We start from the raw sequence: 19,996 nt of genomic DNA, 5'->3' as shown, positions 1-19,996 counted from the left end.
GCCGCTCCCCCTCTCCACTGAAGGGGACGAGATGGCGGCAGCAGCCGAGGTAGGCGTCGCTGCTGCTGCCGATGAGGCGTTGGCCAGCGAAGTTGTCTTAGACGAGGACACGGATGAAAGCGATGATGACGATGACAAGGACGAACTTGACGAGACCGTCTTTGTGCCCGGTACTTCAGATATTCTGGAGCACAAAATAACTGATACAGAGCCTCAGCAAGTGGGCCACCGAGATGTGGCGCCGTCAGCACCTCCGCCCTCCAAGAAGGACAACAGCAACCACAAGGACGGAGACGACAGCGCCTAAGTAAGCACGCGCCCACCTGTCGGTGTGGATGCGTTAGTTTTATGCGCGGGTGTACGTGCCACCTGTTACTTTGCCATCTTTTACTTATTCTACAGACCCCGACACCCACAGAGAGAGCGCACGAAACAGACATCGCACACGTGCGGCATACCCACAGGGACACTCGGCTCTCTCCTCCTCGTGACGGGTGTACTTCGTGGATGGCTCAGGATGGCGGAAGCGAGGGGTAGCGACTCGGTGCGCAGCTGCGCTAAACCGTGCATACGTATGCATGAGTGTTTATTGGGGTCTCTTCTCTGTCGGGCACGCCCGCTCATGTCCTCACAAGTACGCACGTCTCCGCTATCCTCCCAGTGGGACGCCACCGTTGCGGCCGTCATTTCTTCTGTAGGAGACTGATGGTTGCTGCAATGCACCCGGGGCCCACTCATCCTACCGCCTTCCCCTTCCTCATGTAGTCGGCTGCATCTCGCAGCGCTACTGTCATTGGCTTGCGGTGGCACACACACCCACACACACACACACATGAACACAACAACGGAGAAGGTGACAATCAGCTTCAACACGTCACGCTTCGGTGTGAAGGTGGCCGACGGCAGCTTCGATCCCGACACGACCATCGGCGAGGTCCACGCAAGGCTGCGCAAGAAGCTCGTTAAGGCGAAGGCGATGACGGTACCGGTAACCAGTGGAGGATTGGAAGGGGTGACAGCGATCAGCAGCAGCACCCCCACAAGCGGCTCCGGCGCTACCTTCATTTTTGTGCGCAACGGCACCGAGGCCTTCATCCCCGCTCCGGAGCAAACCTTGCAAACTCTGCTGGACATGTACGCAACCACCCCGGAGGCGCGGAAGCTATACATTACCATAGACCCAGAAGTCTTCAGCGGGTGATCGCAGCGCGTCAGCAGGGGCATTCGGCGCGCCTTTTGCCATCCGCCCTGATATGGTGAGCACCTGCGATAGTGTGGTGTGAGTGCATCTGAGCTTTGTCTGCTGTCTGTTGCTCTCGTCACCCATACTGCTTCTTCGAATAGTGTGGACATTGCTACTACCGCCAGTCGCAGCTGACAGCGTGTGCATCCAGTCACTATGTGCATCGCCTCTTCTCTCTCGCTCTCATGGTTTCGCTTGCTCAGCTGAGCTGCTTACGTGGTGCCACTGTGAATGCCCAAATCCGAGGCCACATCAGTCCCTCTGTCTGGATAGCAGCCACCAACGCAGCATCACTGTTGGGGCCTGTGCAAGAGAGGAGCCCGCTCTATCCCTGCTAGGTGCCTCCCCGTAAGGCGCGTCTGTGGTAGCGTCAGGGACGGCCGCCGTGCGTCTTTTCCATGGGCGTTGCCCCTCGTCATTGGCGCTCTCTCCTTGGCAGTGACTGCAGAAAGGGGGAGAAAGGCGCACGCATCAATGTATGTGGATGTGGGTGTGCATGTATGCGCTCAGACACCCACACACGCTGCATTTTGCTCTGTTCACCTCCTTCCCTCCGCCCTCTGTTCCTGTAGCCCACTCACAAGCGCAGCGTGTGCTTGCCTGTGCAGGCTCCTGTTTGTCTCCGCGCGCGTGCGTGTGCATCATTCACCCTCCACACCTCACTTCAATAACTTCGACAACGCATGCGTTCGGTGTCTCGCCGGTTGCTCCTCGCATCGCCGGCGACGACAATCGTGGCGGCACCGCAGTCTCTGCTGTCGATGCGAGGAGCCCCGTCGTTTGTTCACCCGCCTGCTGAGGAAGCCATCGGCAAAGATGTCAAGGCTACACCGGCGAACTGGGTGACGGCGTACGTGCTGCCAGAGGTGATCACGGAGCCGGAGGAGCAGGCACTTCTGGACTTTTCAGAGCCGTGGTTTAAGCGGCTCAGCTACAACGATGGCCACATGGACGGCCTCATCCACCACTACAAGGAGTTCTACCGCTCGTACGCTACCATCATGCAGGCGGCAGAGACGGGAAACGATCCTGGTCTGAGCACGCCACACGCCAACCTCGAGACTGATCTTTCACTTGTATCCGGGGCCCTCGCCCGGGTGCACAACCTTGCGCAGGTGTACCTGCCGCGCATCCCCATCGACGATCGCGTGCATTTCTTGAGGCTGGCAGGGAGCGGCTTCATCCGGGCCCATGCAGACGAAACCCGAAATTCAGCAGGCATTGTTGCAGGCTTGTGTCTGAACGCCGGCCGCGTCATGACGCTGACACACCCGAAGCATCCTGGCGAACACGTCGAGCTGATGCTGGCGCCGCGCTGCTTTTACATTCTGCTTGGGCGAGCCCGATACGACTGGGAGCACAGTGTCGACTGGGTCTGCGACGATGATGAGCACATCCGCCGTATTCAGAAAAGCATCGTTGTCGAGGGCACGCCAATACGCTTCGACGGCGCAGAGACACCGTATCGCCGATTTGACCGCACTGCCATCATATTCCGGGGTATATCACCCATGGCTCTGCTCGCCAGGCGCATGCATGAGAGGAGGAGTTGAGAGAAGGCAACCCGTACGAAGCTGCGGCGCGGGGGGTCCCTGGTGATCCAGTGGACGTCTCTTCCCCTCAGACTCTCATGCGCCACCGTGTTGCTCCGCCTTCTCTGTGTACGCGTGTGTACACCAAAAGCCTTCTCTTTTCTCTCTGACTCACGTCTGCTGGGGAAATAAAAAATGTCTTGCAGTGAGCTAAGACCGTTGGTGCGTGGGCGTACGTCTTGGTCCACTGCACAGCCAGAGTGTACTTCATGGTGTGCACACATCACGGCAACGGACCGCTGCGCTAGAGTGCCGCTGCTCATAGGTGAGCTACCCAGTGCGCATGTGCCTCCCTCCCTCGCGCTTCTGTATCTGAATGCATCTTACTCCTCCCGTCACTGCACTTTGACATCCTCCCTGTTCAACCTCTCTCACGCCTGTCAGGATGTCGAGCACAGTAAAGTCTTGCGCCATTGCCTTCTTCTGGATTGTTCTGCTCTGCCGCGTGCGAGGTACCGTGGTCAGTTGAGAGTTTAACTACGCGCAACACATAAGTCGTCGTCGGCACCGGGTAAACGCCTGTGTGCGCGTGTCTTAGAGGCTTTGAGCAGATCGCTCGTTAGAGCACGTTTGCTTTGTGAGCCGCGTACGCCTCTCTCCCTTCTCTATTGAGCACCAGCATGAGTGCATTGGTGCTGTCGATCGGCATCCCGCCGCAGGAGCGTGCACGACTCTGTGCAGTGGCGGCGGCAGATGTCTGCCAGCAAGCAGTTGCCCATGTGAATGCGGCGGCGCAATGCGAAATGCACAACGCCGCCGCACCGTACATCCGTGCCGTGTATGTGTACAGGGCGGGCTCCGTCGCAGCGGAGCGTGTCACGGTCGCGTCCGGAAGTGAATGCGGCTCCTACCTACAAGAGACGTTGCGAGTCACCGTTGCTGGCATCGAGGCGCCGTCTGTCGCCTGCTGGCTTACAGTGACGTTGGAGGACACCTGCATAGTGCAGCACGCCGTCTTTGCCATCACCCCCAACTCGAAGGAACCGCAAAAGATGGCGTCGCCAGCTCTGTCACAGATGTACGCACCGAGGCGTGCCACACCTCGTGGCAACGTGGACCCGCAGCGCGCCGAGACGCTCGCTGCAAGGGTACCTGCTCTGCCTTCAGTGGGGGAGGCAAACCCGCCACAGTCCGCCTCGCACAGGCGCTCCCTCGGTGCTATACCTTGCTCACACTCGGCTCGCAACTCATCGAAAGCCATGGAAGTGGCCGCCCAGCGACCGCCAGTGGCGCAGCGGCGCCAACAGCCTCCGCAGCAGCTCACGTCGCCGCCCCAGCAACAGCAACAGGAGCCGCCACCGATCCGCAACGTGTATAAGCGGATCGAAAAATATCAGACAGAAGGGGCGCACGGTCCCGACAACAGGACACACCGCTCCCCTCGCGACGCACCGCAGCCAAAGGAAGACATCGCACCACCGCACCTGTCTCAGAACAGCAGGGATGCGGCGCCTCGTCTTGGTGGCCCGGGCAACAGCGCTTCTATCTCACACCCCTCCACGGCCGCCCACCCGCGCCCGCAGAGCGCCGTCGACCACAGCACCAGCGCCTACCCCTCAAGCAAAACGAGCCACCCTGCGGCGCTCGCTCGACCTAACTCCCGGCCACTGTTGTCGGATGAGTCTGTTGAGCAACTGGCACGTCGGCCAAGCGATGCTTCTTCCACCACGGTTTCGCAGAGCTCTGGCTGCCTCCAGGTGCCGCAGTCAAACGCCGATGACCTCACATACAACTGCATGCGTACGGACTTGACAGTGGCAAGTGACAGGCAGCAATGGGGTGATTGGGCACCCCGCATATGCTACTCCCCACGCCGCGAGGAGCTCTGGGAGCTCGCCGATGCCTGTATGACACACGACTACCGCCGCGAAAATATCGATGGTGACGAGCCGCCGTGTGATGAGAGCGAACTCTCGCGCAGCGACGAGTACTGACGCGCAGCTTTGCGCTGCCGTCCACCTGCATCTCTGCTCGCATAGCCCTGATGCTCCTTTTTTTCTGCCCCTTTTACCTCGCAGACTGTGACGGGTGTCGTCGCTGCTGCGTCAAACCGGGTGCTCCTTTTTTCCCTTTCACAAAGGCGCGTATCGTTGTTTTTTTTTTTCTTCCAGAAGGGGCTGCCAAAGCCCCCCACCCCGCCTGTACCCCCCTGCGCGGCCGCGAGCGAAACGCCAAAAAATATATACAAAGACCCCCTGCCCCCGCGCGCAGCGCCAAACCCCTCCCCCCTTGCCAAAGCCCCCACCCGACGCCAACACCCCACCTCCCCGCCCAACCAACCCCTGCCCGCGACGCCAAAACCCCGCCCGCCCACCCTCCGCCGGGGCGCCCCCTCCCCCGCGACGCCAAAAGCCCGCCTGCCCGCCCGGCGAAAGGGGGGCCACCCGGGGGGGGGGGGCGGCGCCGAACCGGACGCCCGCGCGGAAAGGGAGCCATCAATACGCGGACGGTCCCCGGGCGCGGGGCTGGTTCGGATTCGCAAAGGAGCGGCTCTTCGCCGGCCGCATCGGGATGTATTTGGAGTGGAAGAGGCTCTGCTGTCGCCGCCGCGCCACGTGCACCGAGGACAGGTTTGCCCGTCGCAATCCCGTCAGTTCGAAAGGCCGGTCCGACGCATTCAGCTTGCGCACCATGCTGAAAATGACGAAGAGGAAGAGCACCGCTAAGTTGGGGGACACCATCGTCCACGTCGTGGCAATTGACGCTAGCAAAACCTGCCCTGGCTGCACGTGCGTCTTGCAAACCCCCTCGGAGTTCACATAGTAGCCTGACGCGCATGCAGCGCAGTTGCTCCCGGCATAGAAGCCATGCGAACGGTTCGCGAAACACTTGCACACGTTCTCAGCTTCGGAGCTGCTCGAGGACTCGACGTGGTCCGTGGCGCAACACCCGTGACCGCTGCAGTCAATCTCCGGGTCGCATAGCTCCTCCGTGTACGCGCGGTTGCACGTGTCTGGACCTGTCGTATTAATGGTGAATAGCCGTCCAGTGCAGGTTGAGCAGCTGTACAGAAGCGTGCCGTTGCTGCCGACAGTGCAGCTGCCTGCCTGCTGGCCCTCGCAGAGGTACGGTGGCATGACGGTGCAAGTAGTGGGACACACTCCAGTGCTGGGCAGGCATTGCACGCCATCCGGGTACTCTGAGAAAAAGCCAGTCCACTGGCAGGTGTAGCCCTCCGTCATTGAGGACGAGAATCGGGCCAGCAACCATCGCAAGGATGAGGCCCAGTCAGGGCGTAATGACGAGGACGACCCTGAGTTGTTGAGTGCGGAGGAGGAGAATTCATCAAGTGACGAGGACGACCCCGCTAAGCTCGGCGAAGCAACACTAGGCAACCATTTCTGCCCGCTTTCAATAATCGGGGAGAGATGACGGTCGATTCTCAGCGACACAGCGCCGTTGCACACGCACGAGAAAAAGGCTTCGTTCCACGTGCCAGCCGTAACGGTGCCGCCAGCGCCGCCAAACCACTTGATGCACCACTCCGCCGCAGCTTCCGCCGTGGCGGGACACGGAGCCGTCCCGGTGAGCGCCGCCGCAGGAGCACTGCCGTGCACCACAAGCAGCAGCACCACCACCAACACGAGAACGATGTGGAAGAGAGGGCGGTGACGGCGAGTCATTCGCCCTCGCCTGAAGTACGCAAGCAACAGCATCTAAACCTTGAAAAGCACAACTGAGGATGAAGTGAGTAGAGAGAGAGAGAGAGCGTGTATATGTGGATGTGAGCAGCAGGCAGCAAGACTGCTGCTTGTACCTACTTGTGCCACACTGGCCCTCCACAAGCGGTGCGGAAGAAGGAAAGAAACGAGAGCGGGAAAGAAATGTCAGACAGTGCCTGTAAGCCTATGCTGAGGCATCGGCGGTAGGCCAGGGGACTCCGCCAACGTTGTGGACGGTGTGCAGCGGAGAAAGCGACTGTCGGTCGGCGGTGCTGCCTCCAAACGCTGGAGTGAATCCTGTAGTGAAGATGCAAAGTGGAGAGGTCACACCCGAGCGTGCACGACACCGGACGGTGGTTGGCGGCGCTGGAGAGGACAGCGCAGACGCCTCAGCGTCGCCCATCCTTTTCGTGTGTTGATACCATGTGAAATGCGGGACGGCGTTCCCCCGCCCATTTCCCTGGGCTTTTGCAGGGAGATGAGGCTCACCTAGTCATCCCCCTGCACCAGTCGCGCGCCACACGAACGCACACATTGCCTAGGCGAGCACAAGGCCACGACTGCCCACCACCGAGCACAGGCGAATCAGCGTGGTGAGAAGTACCAGTGCACCCATCTGGTGAGATACGGCGATGGGCACGTACACCGTCGACATCACTGTCCCCACGCCAAGACTGATCTGAAGCAGCAGAGCTGTGTTCACAAACATGAGACTGCGGAAGACAGACGGCGGAATGAAGCCGCGCCGCCGTGACGCAGCCAAGTTCAGTCCCATGATCGTTAGAAATGTCGTTCCAGCCATGATGCGGTGGGTTGTCTGCACCATTGAGTGGTTCTCGAAAAAGTTGCGCCACGTCGGCTCAAGGGTGAAGAGATGGTCAGCCGGTGGGAAGATGCCGCCGGCCATCCACGGAAATTCGTCGTTGTACAGGAGCCCCGCATCAAGCCCGGCCACGAAGGCGCCTGAGATGGCTGTCGCAAACATGGTGGCAAAGGACAGCCGTGACCACAGCTGCACCTTGGCCATGCGAGGAAAAGGTGCCATGGCCGGCAGCTTCAGTCCGTAGCCCATGCGTAGCATAAAGGAGTAGATGGTGAAAGCCAGAATGAGGTGAGCGGCAAGGCGGTAAGCGGACACGGTCGCCTTCCTGCGCTCCTCCAGCAGTTTGCTGTCTAGCCCGCTTGTGACCATGTACCACCCCATGAACCCCTGTGCACCACCCAGGCCCAGGATGCCGATAAGACCAGCAAGGAACTTGCCGTTGCCCTTGAAGTAGCCACAGCTGGCATAGTAGAGCAGCGGAGCGCCAAAGACTAGGCCGAGGCTGCGCGCTAGCAAGCGGTGCGCCCACTCCCAGAAGAAAATGAGCTGAAACTCCTTCAGCGTCATGTTCGGCTTCTGCTTGAATTCGGGGAACTCTTGGTAGTGGCGGAACTCCTTATCCCACTCCTCGTCCGTCAGCGGCGGACGCACGCCGCTAATCGGCTTCCACTCCACCAATGACAGTCCGCTCTCCGTTAAGCGCGTCACCCCGCCCAACCAGACAACGCCACCCACGCATGCAGCGCTGAGGTACAGCCAGTGGGCAACGGAACGGTTGTGCGGTGATGCTATCCAGGGTTTGGCGGCGGCGGTAGCAGCGGCCGCCTCGTCCGCAGTGGAGAGGTGGGTTTTGGTTACCATGAATCGCGTAGGGCACCGTTGTGCCCAGTACGTGCCGAACCGCAGCGACAGCCGACGAGCCGAGATGGGTGCCGCCGCGTTAATGACGCAGCGGGCAGTGAAGCGGTGCATGTTGGCAGAGACTTGATGCAGAGGGAAGTCCGAAGTAGAGGCAAAAGGGACGGATGTACGTGCCTTTGCTGGCGTTGCTACAGTGCGTGCGTGGGCGCACGTAAGGAATGGCTAAGGTGTCTCAGAGGGAGAACGGAGAGAGAGTTGCTGGCCGAGTATGCGCTTGTTTGCGTGTGTATGTGTGAATAGTGGAGAATGTTCGTCCTGATGCTTGACGAGGACGGAAGAGAGGCTGTTGGTCGCTCTCTATTGGGGAATAGGAGAACGTCTCCTTGGTGGGGAATCAAAGCGCTACTGCTTTACCCGTGTGCGTGTGACGGCAGGTATCAGGTGAAAACAACGAGAGAGAATGGGGTATGAGAAGAGTGTACGGAATAAAGTCCCTGCAGCACACGTCAACAGGTGCAGCAATACACCACACAGACTTGAGCGAGAGAGCGTGCGCGTGCTTCCGCCTGCACACCGAAAATGTGCAGCCACGCGGCTAAGACAGTCTCTAATCAGTGAAGTGCGGGCTTACTTATGCGAGCCCATATATTTATATATCGGGACTCAGTCAGACACCAACACTGTTCCCTATGGTTGCAAGTACGCTTTTACAAGGTCACTGTTTGCACATCCACAACATGTGTCGCAACAGCAGCAGCTGCTGCGGAGGCGGCGGAGGCGGAACGGACAGGACAGGGGGGAGGTCAGCAAGAGGAAAGGGAGGCGAACCAAAACACAGACGCCAGAAAAAGAACATGCGACAGAATTGCGGAGGCTCGCACCACCATCAAGTGGTGACCACACTGACAAACTACCACACGCGCACACACACACACATCGGCACGTTAGACGGATGCTAGCGGCCTCTTCACATTCTTAACCAGCACCCCATCGCCTCTTGTTCTATCACAGGAAATACTCAGGTGGAGGCTGCTTTGAGAGATGGCCGCGCACATCGGCGGTGGCCGCGGTGAAATATACAACGTTTCGATCAGTCTTGGAGTGCTCGCCCACCTCGAGGATGGAGGCGACATTGCCGCACCGGTAGCAGTAGTTTGGGGCTGACCAAACCGTGCAGCAGCTGCTGTCAAACATCGACTTGTACCCTTCCAGCACCAGCTGGTGCGCACGTGCAATGAGGCTCAGGCCGTTTCGGTGATTGAAGGTCTTGGCAACATCGCCACCAAACACAAAACCCGCACCGCGCTGGCTTACGCTCCAGCCCTCAATGTCCTCTGGGTCCGACCACAGCAGGTCACTCATAGGGCCCTCATGTGGCACCTCCTGCTTGCGGTCCAGCACACGCACCTCATCCAGCGTGACAATCTGCGGACTGAGACCGCCATGAACACAAAAAATATCCTCCTCCACAACAGCACCAAGCGGCATGTAGTCGAACAGCTCCGTGCAAAGCCGCCACACATTGGCACAGCCGTACTTGCGGTAACACTCGTCGTAGAACCCGTACACCTGCGTAATCTGGCGCGACTCGTGATTACCGCGCAGCAGCGTGATGCGGTCGGGATAGCGCGCCTTCAGTAGCAGCAGCAGGAGCAGCGTCTCTACACTGTGGTAGCTGCGGCCGACGTAGTCGCCCATGAAAACATACGATGTATCCGGCACTCGCCCGCCCTTGCCGAAGAGCTCCAACAAGTCGTAGAACTGGCCATGGATGTCGCCGCAGAGCGTGACAGGGGCGTAGATGGTCTCTATGTTGCCCTCCTCCAGCATGAGGTCCTTGCAGCGACTACAGATCTGAACCACCTGCTCCTCCGTGAGCAGCCTCCCCTCGTACATCGCCTCCAGCTGCTGATTCAAGTCGCCCGACATGGTTCACCTTCAGCAAGGAGCAGAGGGAGGGTGCGCGTGCGGGTGGGTAGAGAGAGAGAAACAGAGAGGCATGGAGATGAGCAGCGAGGTAGGCGGCAGCGGCTGTGACGGCAAAGGTGCGTCGTGTGATGGGGGAGTGGTGTGCATTGTGCGTCTTTTCCTCCCCGCTCTCGACCGCCTTGAGCGGGCCCAGAGTAGCGCTCCACACCCCAGGGGGAGAGGGAAGAGAGACGTCGCCTCCGTACTGCGCGCGTGGGCGGCGCGCCTTTGAGCTGGCGATAGAGCGCATGGCGTTGCACGCCGGAGAGCGCATGTCTGTGTTCGGGTGTATGACTATACACGTGTGCGTGTCTCGTGTAACGCCGCGCCGCGCCGGCCTTCGCGCACACTCGCACACGCACACGAGGGGAAAGGGAGGGGCATAATAAGCGCAGCGTTCGCAGAGAAATAAGAAAGGCAAAAAGAGAGTGCAGCGCATCAACCAAACGGCGGGGCAGCAAGAACAGCCCGGGGGGTGAGGGGTGAGGGGTGAAAACCATCCAGAGCTGCATCATGCGGTGCGTGTGCATGCGACTGTCGTGACGCAGCCGCCTCCGTTGCCCACCTCTGCTCCTGCGCCCGTCGTCGCGGCTTTGACAGCAGCACGAGCCTCAAGCACAGCAGCCGCTACATCAGGGGGAGAGAGAAAGAGAGCAGCAGCACCCACGCCGTGTGGAATGTGCCAGCAAGGACGCGGCCGTGCTGCTAAATAAGCGGCCAAGCCTGCGCGTGCGTGCCTAAAGGGCCATGTGGGTCCGTGTACACGCGTGCGACTGAAGACCGGACAAGCAGGCACACGAGAGAGGAGGAGGTAGAAACGACCAGCTCACACCTGTACGGCTGGCTCACGCGGGCTTTGTGGGCTGCAGTACGATGGAGGTGTTGTTCACGCAGTGCCGCTCATTCGGCGGCGGATTGCGGAAACCCTCATTACGGAAGACATGACCGAGGTGGCCGTTGCACGCGTTGCAGACTATCTCCACACGGTGGCCGTCCCTGTCCGGCTGCTCGCGTACCCGCTTGGGGATGCAGTCGTAAAACCCGGGCCAGCCACAGCCACAGGCGAATTTCATGGAGGACAGGTAAAGCGGCGTCTTGCACCCGGCGCACACGTACACCCCCTCCTCGAAGACGTCGTCGTACTTCCCACCCACCGGGTCAGTCCCCTTCTCGCGCAGAATGTAGTACTCCTGTGAGGTGAGAACCCGCCTCCATTCGGCATCGCCCACATCCTTCGACCCATCCTTCTCATGCGGCGCCGCGCAGTTCGTCAGCGGCTTGGCCATGCCGAAGCGAAATCGTCGGCTTTGGTGCAGAACACTGGCGGCGACGCAGCCCAGGCAGCTGAGCGGGTTGAGGAGACAAGACGAGGTGGCCGCGCCTACAAACGCCAAGCGGCAGCGTCGCACCCAACGCACAGCCGCCGTGAGCCCGAGGCACCGAAAGAATTGCGGGTCGCAGGTGCGCCGCCAGCGCCAAGGCGCGGTAATTCAAGCAGAGAGAGAACGGAATAGAGAGGTCACGCGCCAAGATGGGCGGCGTGGTATATGGGGGAGTGTGGGGGGACAACGTCGAATGATGGGGACACGATGGGCCAAAACAACGCGACGGATGGGGCTCAGCGTTGGCGTGTGCGCGCCTGTGTGATGGGGGCGCTGATGCCGGCGCAGCCTTCAGGAAGGAGGAAGTGCCCACTGCTGCAGGGAAGAGCGCGAGAGAAACGCCTTTGCCGAAGCGGGGGTGCGTCAAAATCGATGCCTCGAACTAAGAGGAGCGAAGGTGCGGGGGCCGGCTGGTTGGCGCTGGGGGAAGCAAAGCGCGCGAGAGTGCGAGAGCTAAAAGGGCGCCGCAGAGAAGAGTGAGATGGAGACGGGGTGGAGAACGAAGAGAGGCAGTCGGCCATGCCATGCCACAGGCACACAGAGGGCGAGCTACAAGTCACGCAGGCATACCCACAGTGCACATATGCAGGTGGCTGATGCACGCCTTGGCAGAGCCAAGGGTGAGCTTGTGCGCGCGCAGCCAGCACTCCGTCGACTCACCACGATGCCAAGCGAAAGTCCCCACAGGGCCACCGCGCAAAGCCATCGCCAGCCACGCGCGCACGGTGATCCACGCCGCACGTTGGCAGCTGGGCACGACCCTCCACCTCGCACTGCCACGGCCGGCACTCAGTACGATTGGCTCCGATGCCCGCGCACAGCCAAGCAGCCGCGACCAGAGAGGGGGCGGGGGGAGTGAAGAAACGGACTCGGGCACAGCGAGGACGCGCTCTCTCTCTTTTGGCTTTCCACCCGGCAAAACGGCAACGAGACGTCAATGAAGGGGGGAGGGGGAAAAACGCACGAACGAATACAGAAGACGCGCGCGGTATATCGGAGCAACGCGCACACACGCGGAGGGGGGGGGGGCACAAGCATCTGACTGGCAGCCCGCCATGTGGGGCAGCAGCGCCGCGACCCATTGCCCCACCCCCGCCCTCCCAACTACTCACGAGACGGGCAGTACAGCGCACAACGGAAGGAAACCAAGACAAGGAAAGAGACAAAATCAAACGAGAGGAGTCGCAAGGGGCTAGAGGCCACGGTACAAGCCCAGGGACTAATAGAGCGAGCGAGGAGGGACCAGGGATGGGAGGGAGGGAGGACCACAAGGCCCGCTGCACAGCACGCAAGTTTGCGGAGCTGGTTTGATTTCAGGACTGCAAGGCGGGGACTGAGCAGGCAGCTGCTGCATGTCCGCCCCCCTTCTCCCCTGTGCTCGCAGCGTACAGCAAAACAGAGAGAAGAGAGAGAAGCTCACTGGGGTGGTTAGAGAAATGGACGCTAAAAGGAAAAAGACGGGTGCGACAGGGAAGGAGCAGGTCAGCTGATACAACACAGAGGGGGGCAACGGCGAGGGGGGCCACAGCGCAGGAGATGGGAAGCAGCGCACACGCGGAGGCGTGATTCATCCCGCGCCACTAGCGCTGCTCCATCTCCCACCGACCACCCGCGATCCTCGTGTGTGCCAGTGCGTGCGCCATGCGCCGCTGTCCGTCGGTGCGCGCACCCGCCCAGAGAGGGCAGTGGGCGACCCGCATGTCGTCCCAGCAGGCACCCAAACGCACGACGCAGCACGCACGACGCACGCATCCGAACAGAGACCCAGGGGCTTAGTGCTGAGGGGCGCGCGCGAAAGGGGGGTGCGCACATACACGCCCCCACGCGCACCCGCCACGCACTTATTTTAGGGCTCTCCCGCAGCCGCAGCGGGGCGACAATGGGCAGCAGCTGCGTGGTCAGCGGGTGCACAGACATGCACGCACGCACACAGCGAAGCAGCCGCAATCGGTGTCGCCCCACGCATGCGCGGGGCAAATGAGTCAACCAAAAAAAAAAGGGTGCAACTATGCTGGGCAAGTGCCCACAGGGGGGGAGAATAGGGGGAGGGAATGGGAGGAAGGAATAGGGGGAGGGGGGCGTGGAGAGGTCACCCGCCGTCAACGCAGCACCACGTCGGCCGTCGGCGGCGGTGCCCGTGCATTGGCCATGGCGGCTCTATATGGCCTCACGCGTCGGCTCGCCACGCGCCACGCACTTGCCGCAGGGCCCCGAGTAGCGCGCACTGCCACCGCTGCAGCGCAGCAGCACCAGCGCGATCAGCGTCATCAGAACGGCAAGAAGGGCACCGGCGGAGAACGTCGCCATCGCGATGCCGGCAGCAGTGCCTCGAGACACTCCGGGCATACTCACCGTCACAGACACATTGGCCTTGCCCTCGCTACCGCGCGACACCAGGCACGCAGCAGACGCGCACGTGCAACGCGACTCCGACGCGGACAGCACGTAGCCAGGTGCGCACGCGTATTGGGGGCACACCGCGCGGTACAGCGAGCACGACTCGGACAGCGCCACGCCGACGGTCTGTTCCGCCTCAGCCGTCGGGCAGTTCAGGACAGCAGACGTCGCCACGTCCAGCAGGCACATCCCGCGCGGGTCTGTCCCCACCGTCCACGTAACGTAGCGCCGGAAGTCCTCCAGCGGGCACAGGTTGTCCGTCGCAGCGTAGTTCGTCTCGTCCCTGCCCCGACACCGCAGCTGCCACGTCGGGTCCCAAGAGAAGGTGAAGCCCGTGTCAGGGGTCTGCCCGGGCCACCCGCGCAGCACGCGCACGCCGTACTCGCCGGTGGTCGCGCTCTTCAAAAGCTCAAGCACAAACGTCTGCGCGTAGGTGGGCTGCATCGCGTACGCACTTCTGTCGCCCAGTGTGCCCCACACGGCAGCGAGGGAGATGTCGTGACCGCTGTAGTGCATCACCTTGTACGTGCTGCGGGCAGCGATAAAGTCGTCCATGTTCGTCAGCACCTGCTGCAGGAACGGCTGCCCGCGCCCGCCCTGCTGCACGAGGAAGGGGTTGCTGGCGTCGTAGTGCCACATACCGCGGAACCACTCTGCGATAATCGCATGCAGGTCGTCGTACCGGGCGGCAACAGCGGCTGGCAGCTTGCCTACAGAGCGCTTGGCAGCGGCGATGTCGAACAGCATAATGGCACAGTTCAGACGCGTCTCGTAGTTGGAGCAGTAGCCCTCACTCCACACCTCCGCAGCGAGACCCCTGAGCTCCGTCCAGTCGGGAAAGTAGTGGTCAACCACGGGGTTCGTTCGCGCCTGCTGGGCGGCAGTAGCGTACGTTGCATACAGCGCAACCCACGGCTGCGAGAACGTGTACAACATCGTGTCCTGGGACGTCGGCACGGTGTGGATGGCAGGGATCAGCCGGATCGCATTCGGGAACATCCCAGCAAGGAGCAGCTGTGCGCTCTGCAGCGTGCGCCGCACGTCCGTGGAGCGCGACGCCACAACGCTGAGGTCGTAGTCCGACGACGGCAAGAACGGCGCGTCCACCACCGTCGCGTCCGCGGTGTAGCGAGCGCGCAGGAATTCGCCCACGTTCCGCACCATCGTCTCGCCCTCGGGGTTCAGTTCCCCGCACGGCGTCGAGCCGCAGATGTCCGTTGCGTTGTAGGATGGCACCGCCGAGCGCGAGCCGTGGCGGTGTAGCACCTGCACCTGCTGCAGCACCCACTCCACGCTGCCGCGGGCGGGGGCCGGCAGGCACACAGCAGCCAGCAGCGCTGTCGCGGCCGCCAGCACGGCCATCCGGCGCACGCTGCGCGGCAGCGGGGAGCGCAGCACGGCAGGCATCGACGGTTGCGCGGCAGAAAAAGAAGAGGTGCGAGGAGGGGGGGCGGGCGAGAGCGACGGGGGCGGGCGGATGGCTGGACACCTCACAGCGAAGGAAGGCGGGGGTGGGGGGGCCTTGGCTTTATCTGCGCGCCGGCATGTGTGTATGGGTGTGCCAGCGAAGCAGATGCAGAGGGAGTCAGTGGTGTGAGCGGCGAAAGAGTGTGTGGCAGGGCGGAGGGACGGTGAAGGTGCGGAGAGCAGCGGAGAGGTAAGAGGGGAGACGAACGAGAAGAAGTGGCGAGGCAGCAGCGGTGCCGGCTCCAGTGCGCTGGAAGGTGGACTCGAGGAAGTCATTGGCACAGTGGTGGCCGGCGTCAAGGCATTCAAAATGGCGCTCGTGAAGGCGAGCATGCAAGTAAGAGGAGGGCAGTCGCGTTGCGGGCCGACTGCCTCCCTCCCTCGCGCGTCTCCTGCGCGGCCCCTCCCCTCTACCGTAGGCGTATGACGCTGCGCCTACACACGCGCACTGGCGGGCACAAGCAGAGGCGCACGCCAGCACGCTGATTGGATTTGCCTTCGCCACGTGAGTAGCCCGACCACCACAGCGGGCGCCTGATGCGGGCAAAGACGCGAAAAGCGAGAAGGCTGCACGACGCCAGGGCAGACAGAGACGTGCAGTGCGTGAGGTGTGGGTGGCGCGTCAGCCAGTGGGCGTCCCCTGAAACAGACATGCGCGTATGAAAGGGGGCGACAGCAGCAGCAATGAGAAGAACGCGGGGAGGAGGGAGAGGAGCGGAAGAGAGCTGCTCAGCAGCGGCGCGTCTCGCGTGCCTCCGTCCCCTCGCATTGCCGAGGGCCGCCTTTCCCCTCGTTTCGCATGATGGGCGGAGGGTAACGGCTACACGACGGCAGTGGGGAAAACACTGCTGTGGCTCGAATGAGTGGAAGCACTGCCCTCCAATGCGGGAGGAGGCGTGCGCCTGCGGGCGGGGGTATTGCTGGTGCAGGGTGGGTGCTCGTCCCCCGCACCCTCCTCTCGCCGATCCTAGCCACCTAACGCCTCTTCGGTGCTGCACGCTTCAGCGGCTTCCTCAGTCTCTTGCGCGGCGGCGATGGTGCCATGTCGTCCACCCCCGTCGCCCCACCGTCCTCACCCGCGGTCTCGGTCTCCTCCTCCACTGCGTCTTCGTCCCCACCATCATCGTCGCCGCCATCCTCGCTGCGGCTTCGCCGACTGAATCCCGTATCCCAGGAGTCGTGCCGGACAGGCCGCATGGCTCCGCCCTTCCTCAGCGCTGCTGGGCGGCCCTGCTTCGCTGCTGCTTTGCCATGCCGCCTCGCAACAGCAGCGGCGGCGGCACCGCCATCATCGTCCCCCGCTGCGCCGTCGCCCTCCTCCACGCCGTCATCCCTGTCCTCAGGGGTGGCGATGTCCTCCGCATCGTCATCGTCGTCCGTCTCTGCTGACGCTCGGCCCTTTTTGGGCGCAGCGCCCCCCACTCGCTGCTTGCGGGCGCTGGCTGCGGCACTGCGTGAGGGGAATTCGATAGCGCTCTTGCCAGCCCGCTTTCCCGTCACGCCGCCGTGGGCATGCGCCCTGCGCGTGGTCGCCACTGCACTGGGCTTCGCCGGCATGCGCTCCTCCTCGCCCGCCCCTTCGCCCTCCGCGGTCTCATCCCCTAACGCACAGTGCGCCTCCAACGTATCCTCCACCTCTGCGAGGTAGCGCCGGGGTCCTGTCGGACTGCGCTTCCCAAAAGGCGACTTTGTGGTGGCGGTGCCCTGAGGTCTGTGCCCCGAGGCGACCGCCGTGATGCTCCGACGCTTTTTGGGGGCTCCTGTCATTGTGGTTTCTTCCTCTTCCTCCGCCTGATCGGTTGCACTGGCTGTGGTCGTTACCGCCTCGTCTTCCGCCTCCTCCGCTTCAGCGGCGTCGGCGGGCCTGTCATCGTCATAATCAGCCGCCTGGGCTACGACATTTCCTGCCCGTGCAGACATCTTTACCAGCCGAGAACGGTTAGGCGAGTGGCGGTTCCCTACAATGTTGTCCTCCTCATCGTCTTCGCCTGCGCCATCGTTGCTGCCTGTAGGCCCAGCCCTGCCAGCGGCTTTGCGTAACGCGGCCACGGAGGTGGGTCCCTTGCCCGCCATGGAGCCCTGTCCATCACGAATCATACTCGCCTTGGACGCCAGCTTTGGCCGAGCAGCCAACACGGTAGCAGGTGTCGTAGGCACCTTGGAGCCGCTGTCTGAGGTCCCGAAAGCGTTGGTGCGCGTGTGTGCCCGTGCTGCAGACCCGCCTGCGGCCATTGGCGTGGGGCTCGATGAAACGAGGCGTGCGTTGTCGCCGTACTTGCGGCGCGGGTAGAGCTCCTGCAACCTTTTCTCATGCTTTGACGAATGCCACCACGCGTCAGCATCGCCAGTTGCGGCAGAATTGTTGAGGCTGCCATGGGTGGGCGCCGCCGCAGGTGTTGGATGGCGTATCACACGTTTCGCTATCGGGTGGTGATCCTCCTCATCATCCACCTCTTCAGACGCCTCCTCGCCTTGCGCTCGAGCATTCTTCACATTTGCTGAGGCGCGTCGATCGACGTTCATGGTGGCAGCTCCCGACGCGTCGGTAGGGGTTGCGGTGGACGGTGATGTGTGTGTAGTGCTTGTAGGTGGCAGCTCACCACTCCCGCTGACAGCACCGCTGCTCGGCGGGAGGGCATGAGCTGTGGCTTCTCCAGAGCGCATACCACTCTCCACAAGGGGGCGGTCCGGCTCAGACATGAGTAGCTTGGTGAAATCATTGCGGCCGCCACGCTTGGCAAGTACAAAGGCCTCCCCCAGGCTCAACCCATCCTCCTGTGCGCCTGGGAGGCCCTTCAGCATGTCGTAGAGTGTGACGCTGGCCATGATAGCCCCCGTCAACGCCTCCATCTCCACCCCACCTTTGTTCTCTGTGGCGACGGTGCAGAAGCAATAAAGAACGCTGTACTCCGGTCGCCTCTGCGGTGGGCCCGGCTCCGAGGTACGGCGACGCAGCACCACCCGATGCGGCATCTGCGCCGGTCGCGGCGGCTGAAGTACCTGGCGACGACGAAAGGTGAAGGAGCAGCGTTGGATCGGCGGCGAATAGCAAAAGGGGACGAGCGAGCTCACCTGCTTAACGGCATTGGTGCCAGCCACCACGGCGGTGGCGAACAGGGGACCCTTCTTGCTGGTGTAGTACTCCTCCAGAATGGAGACAGACGGCATCGCCTGCCCTCCCCCGGCGAAAGCGTCGGACGGTGGCGGTGTGGCGGGGGTCAAGAGATGCTTCATGCCTTGCAGGTAGACGTTGGCGGTAGGAGGCACAACGACGGTGGCAACGGCTGTGGCCAGGCGATATAGAGGGCGTCGAGTGGAGGTGAGGGATGCGGCGGTGGTGTCCGAAGACGCACCGCTAAAGCCATCATCTGTGGTTAGAGGCACCGCAGCACCGCCACTCCTGGCTTCCGCGGCGGCCGCTGTTTTAACACTGGTAGCGTTTCTGCTGTCGCTGTGTGGGCCCCGACCGCCGCCGCCCTCTTTGCCGCTGTCAGCGGAGAATGAGACAGAGGTGCCAGATGACTTACCTTGTGCACCGCCTCCACTGCTGCCGGACCTTCGCAGCGGGCGCCGCAACACGTGTCGGCGCGGCGCTGAGCCCTTAGTCTTCGCCAGTTGCAGTAGACAGTGATGAAACATCTTGCTATTAATTCTGGGCCGTCTACACGGATGTCTCTCTGGGCAGAGCGACACAAAATGAGAGACGAGCGAGGCGCTAAGAAAGAGAGAAGGCGAAAGAATGCACCCGCAGCAGCGGAGCCCTCCACGAGAAACCTCTTCTCCCCTTCCCTCCCTGCGAGAGGAGGAGACGTATGAAGCACTCGAGGGCGGAGTGGGGACTCGAAAGTGAGCTAGTGTGTGGAGGGTGGGTGTGGAAGGTGGGGAAACAATATGCTTGTGGGTCTATGAGGGTTCTTTTATGTCTGGAAAGAGCTACTCTTGCTCTTCCTTCCGCTCTCTATACTGCGTCGTTACGCTACGTGATAGGCAACAAAGGCTTCCGCAGAGGGGGGTGAAGGAAGGGAGACAAGATGCAGCGTGTCGTGTTGTGAGTGTTGGGAGTACGTAGTGCGTGCGGGGTGTACTCTGGAGTGCAGCTGTAGAGAAAAGGAGAGAGGAGAGGAGGAGGGGGAAAGCGCTCCTTGTTGCTCGAAGTAGAGGAAGTAAACAAACAAAATGCGTACCGTCTCACGCGAATCACGAATGCGCCGACACACGCACAACTTCGAGCACTCGACGCTGCACTGAAATTTCTCGCGCTCGCTCTCACGCCCTCTCTCTTTCCCGCTCCACACTTGTCAGATCCGCACGCTGTGATCCGTTGGGGGGGAGGGGGACGTCACCCGCGGTGACGTTCCTTCGGCGCAGACAAAAACGAAGGGAGAAGGGGCAGAGAAGGCAGCACGTGGATGTAAGGTGGTGGTGGGGACGAGAGAGAGAGGGGGGGGCGAACAGGAAGGGGGCCACGCGCATACGCGTACGTGTGTGTGTGTGTGTGTATGGAAGCGCGTCTGTGCCGACGGGGATGGAAGTGGTGAATGGCGGAGGGAGACAGAGAGGGCAAATCTCCGCAGCATCTGTAGCGACACTCCCCACCCCGG

At 61.9% G+C, this 19,996-nt stretch overlaps 10 protein-coding genes across 10 annotated transcripts in view; 4 read left to right on the top strand and 6 right to left on the bottom strand.

Moving 5' to 3' along the window:
- Positions 1–307, top strand: part of LPMP_282890 (hypothetical protein) — a gene marked incomplete at both ends in the record, with an annotated part of 1,809 nt that extends 1,502 nt beyond the window's left edge. Inside the window, one exon of the mRNA XM_010702326.1 lies at positions 1–307. This exon is cut by the window's left edge and continues 1,502 nt beyond it. Coding sequence (XP_010700628.1) covers positions 1–307 — 307 coding nt within the window.
- A 525-nt stretch (positions 308–832) lies between these two features.
- LPMP_282880 (hypothetical protein) lies at positions 833–1,201 on the top strand (the record flags this gene model as incomplete). Its single annotated transcript, XM_010702325.1, has 1 exon — positions 833–1,201. One exon carries the CDS (start codon positions 833–835, stop codon positions 1,199–1,201), a length of 369 nt encoding a protein of 122 aa, XP_010700627.1.
- Positions 1,202–1,926: 725 nt separating this feature from the next.
- Positions 1,927–2,796, top strand: LPMP_282870 (hypothetical protein; the record flags this gene model as incomplete). The annotated part of the gene is made up of 1 exon (XM_010702324.1): positions 1,927–2,796. One exon carries the CDS (start codon positions 1,927–1,929, stop codon positions 2,794–2,796), a length of 870 nt encoding a protein of 289 aa, XP_010700626.1.
- Positions 2,797–3,455: 659 nt separating this feature from the next.
- Positions 3,456–4,769, top strand: LPMP_282860 (hypothetical protein; the record flags this gene model as incomplete). The annotated part of the gene is made up of 1 exon (XM_010702323.1): positions 3,456–4,769. The coding sequence occupies one exon, from the start codon at positions 3,456–3,458 to the stop codon at positions 4,767–4,769; it is 1,314 nt and encodes a 437-aa protein (XP_010700625.1).
- Positions 4,770–5,270: 501 nt separating this feature from the next.
- LPMP_282850 (hypothetical protein) lies at positions 5,271–6,491 on the bottom strand (the record flags this gene model as incomplete). Its single annotated transcript, XM_010702322.1, has 1 exon — positions 5,271–6,491. One exon carries the CDS (start codon positions 6,489–6,491, stop codon positions 5,271–5,273), a length of 1,221 nt encoding a protein of 406 aa, XP_010700624.1.
- Positions 6,492–7,035: 544 nt separating this feature from the next.
- Positions 7,036–8,181, bottom strand: LPMP_282840 (cytochrome oxidase assembly protein-like protein; the record flags this gene model as incomplete). Its single annotated transcript, XM_010702321.1, has 1 exon — positions 7,036–8,181. One exon carries the CDS (start codon positions 8,179–8,181, stop codon positions 7,036–7,038), a length of 1,146 nt encoding a protein of 381 aa, XP_010700623.1.
- A 1,005-nt stretch (positions 8,182–9,186) lies between these two features.
- LPMP_282830 (protein phosphatase 4 catalytic subunit, putative) lies at positions 9,187–10,077 on the bottom strand (the record flags this gene model as incomplete). Its single annotated transcript, XM_010702320.1, has 1 exon — positions 9,187–10,077. One exon carries the CDS (start codon positions 10,075–10,077, stop codon positions 9,187–9,189), a length of 891 nt encoding a protein of 296 aa, XP_010700622.1.
- Positions 10,078–10,994: 917 nt separating this feature from the next.
- On the bottom strand, positions 10,995–11,435 carry LPMP_282820 (peptide methionine sulfoxide reductase, putative; the record flags this gene model as incomplete). Its single annotated transcript, XM_010702319.1, has 1 exon — positions 10,995–11,435. One exon carries the CDS (start codon positions 11,433–11,435, stop codon positions 10,995–10,997), a length of 441 nt encoding a protein of 146 aa, XP_010700621.1.
- Positions 11,436–13,688: 2,253 nt separating this feature from the next.
- Positions 13,689–15,335, bottom strand: LPMP_282810 (membrane-bound acid phosphatase, putative; the record flags this gene model as incomplete). Its single annotated transcript, XM_010702318.1, has 1 exon — positions 13,689–15,335. One exon carries the CDS (start codon positions 15,333–15,335, stop codon positions 13,689–13,691), a length of 1,647 nt encoding a protein of 548 aa, XP_010700620.1.
- Positions 15,336–16,370: 1,035 nt separating this feature from the next.
- Positions 16,371–18,629, bottom strand: LPMP_282800 (molybdenum cofactor biosynthesis protein, putative; the record flags this gene model as incomplete). The annotated part of the gene is made up of 1 exon (XM_010702317.1): positions 16,371–18,629. The coding sequence occupies one exon, from the start codon at positions 18,627–18,629 to the stop codon at positions 16,371–16,373; it is 2,259 nt and encodes a 752-aa protein (XP_010700619.1).
- Between the last annotated feature and the right edge of the window lie 1,367 nt (positions 18,630–19,996).

The sequence above is a fragment of the Leishmania panamensis genome (genome assembly GCF_000755165.1).
Source record: "Leishmania panamensis strain MHOM/PA/94/PSC-1 chromosome 28 sequence".
Taxonomy (NCBI): Eukaryota; Euglenozoa; class Kinetoplastea; order Trypanosomatida; family Trypanosomatidae; genus Leishmania; species Leishmania panamensis.
This window is presented reverse-complemented; position numbering and strand designations above follow the sequence as displayed.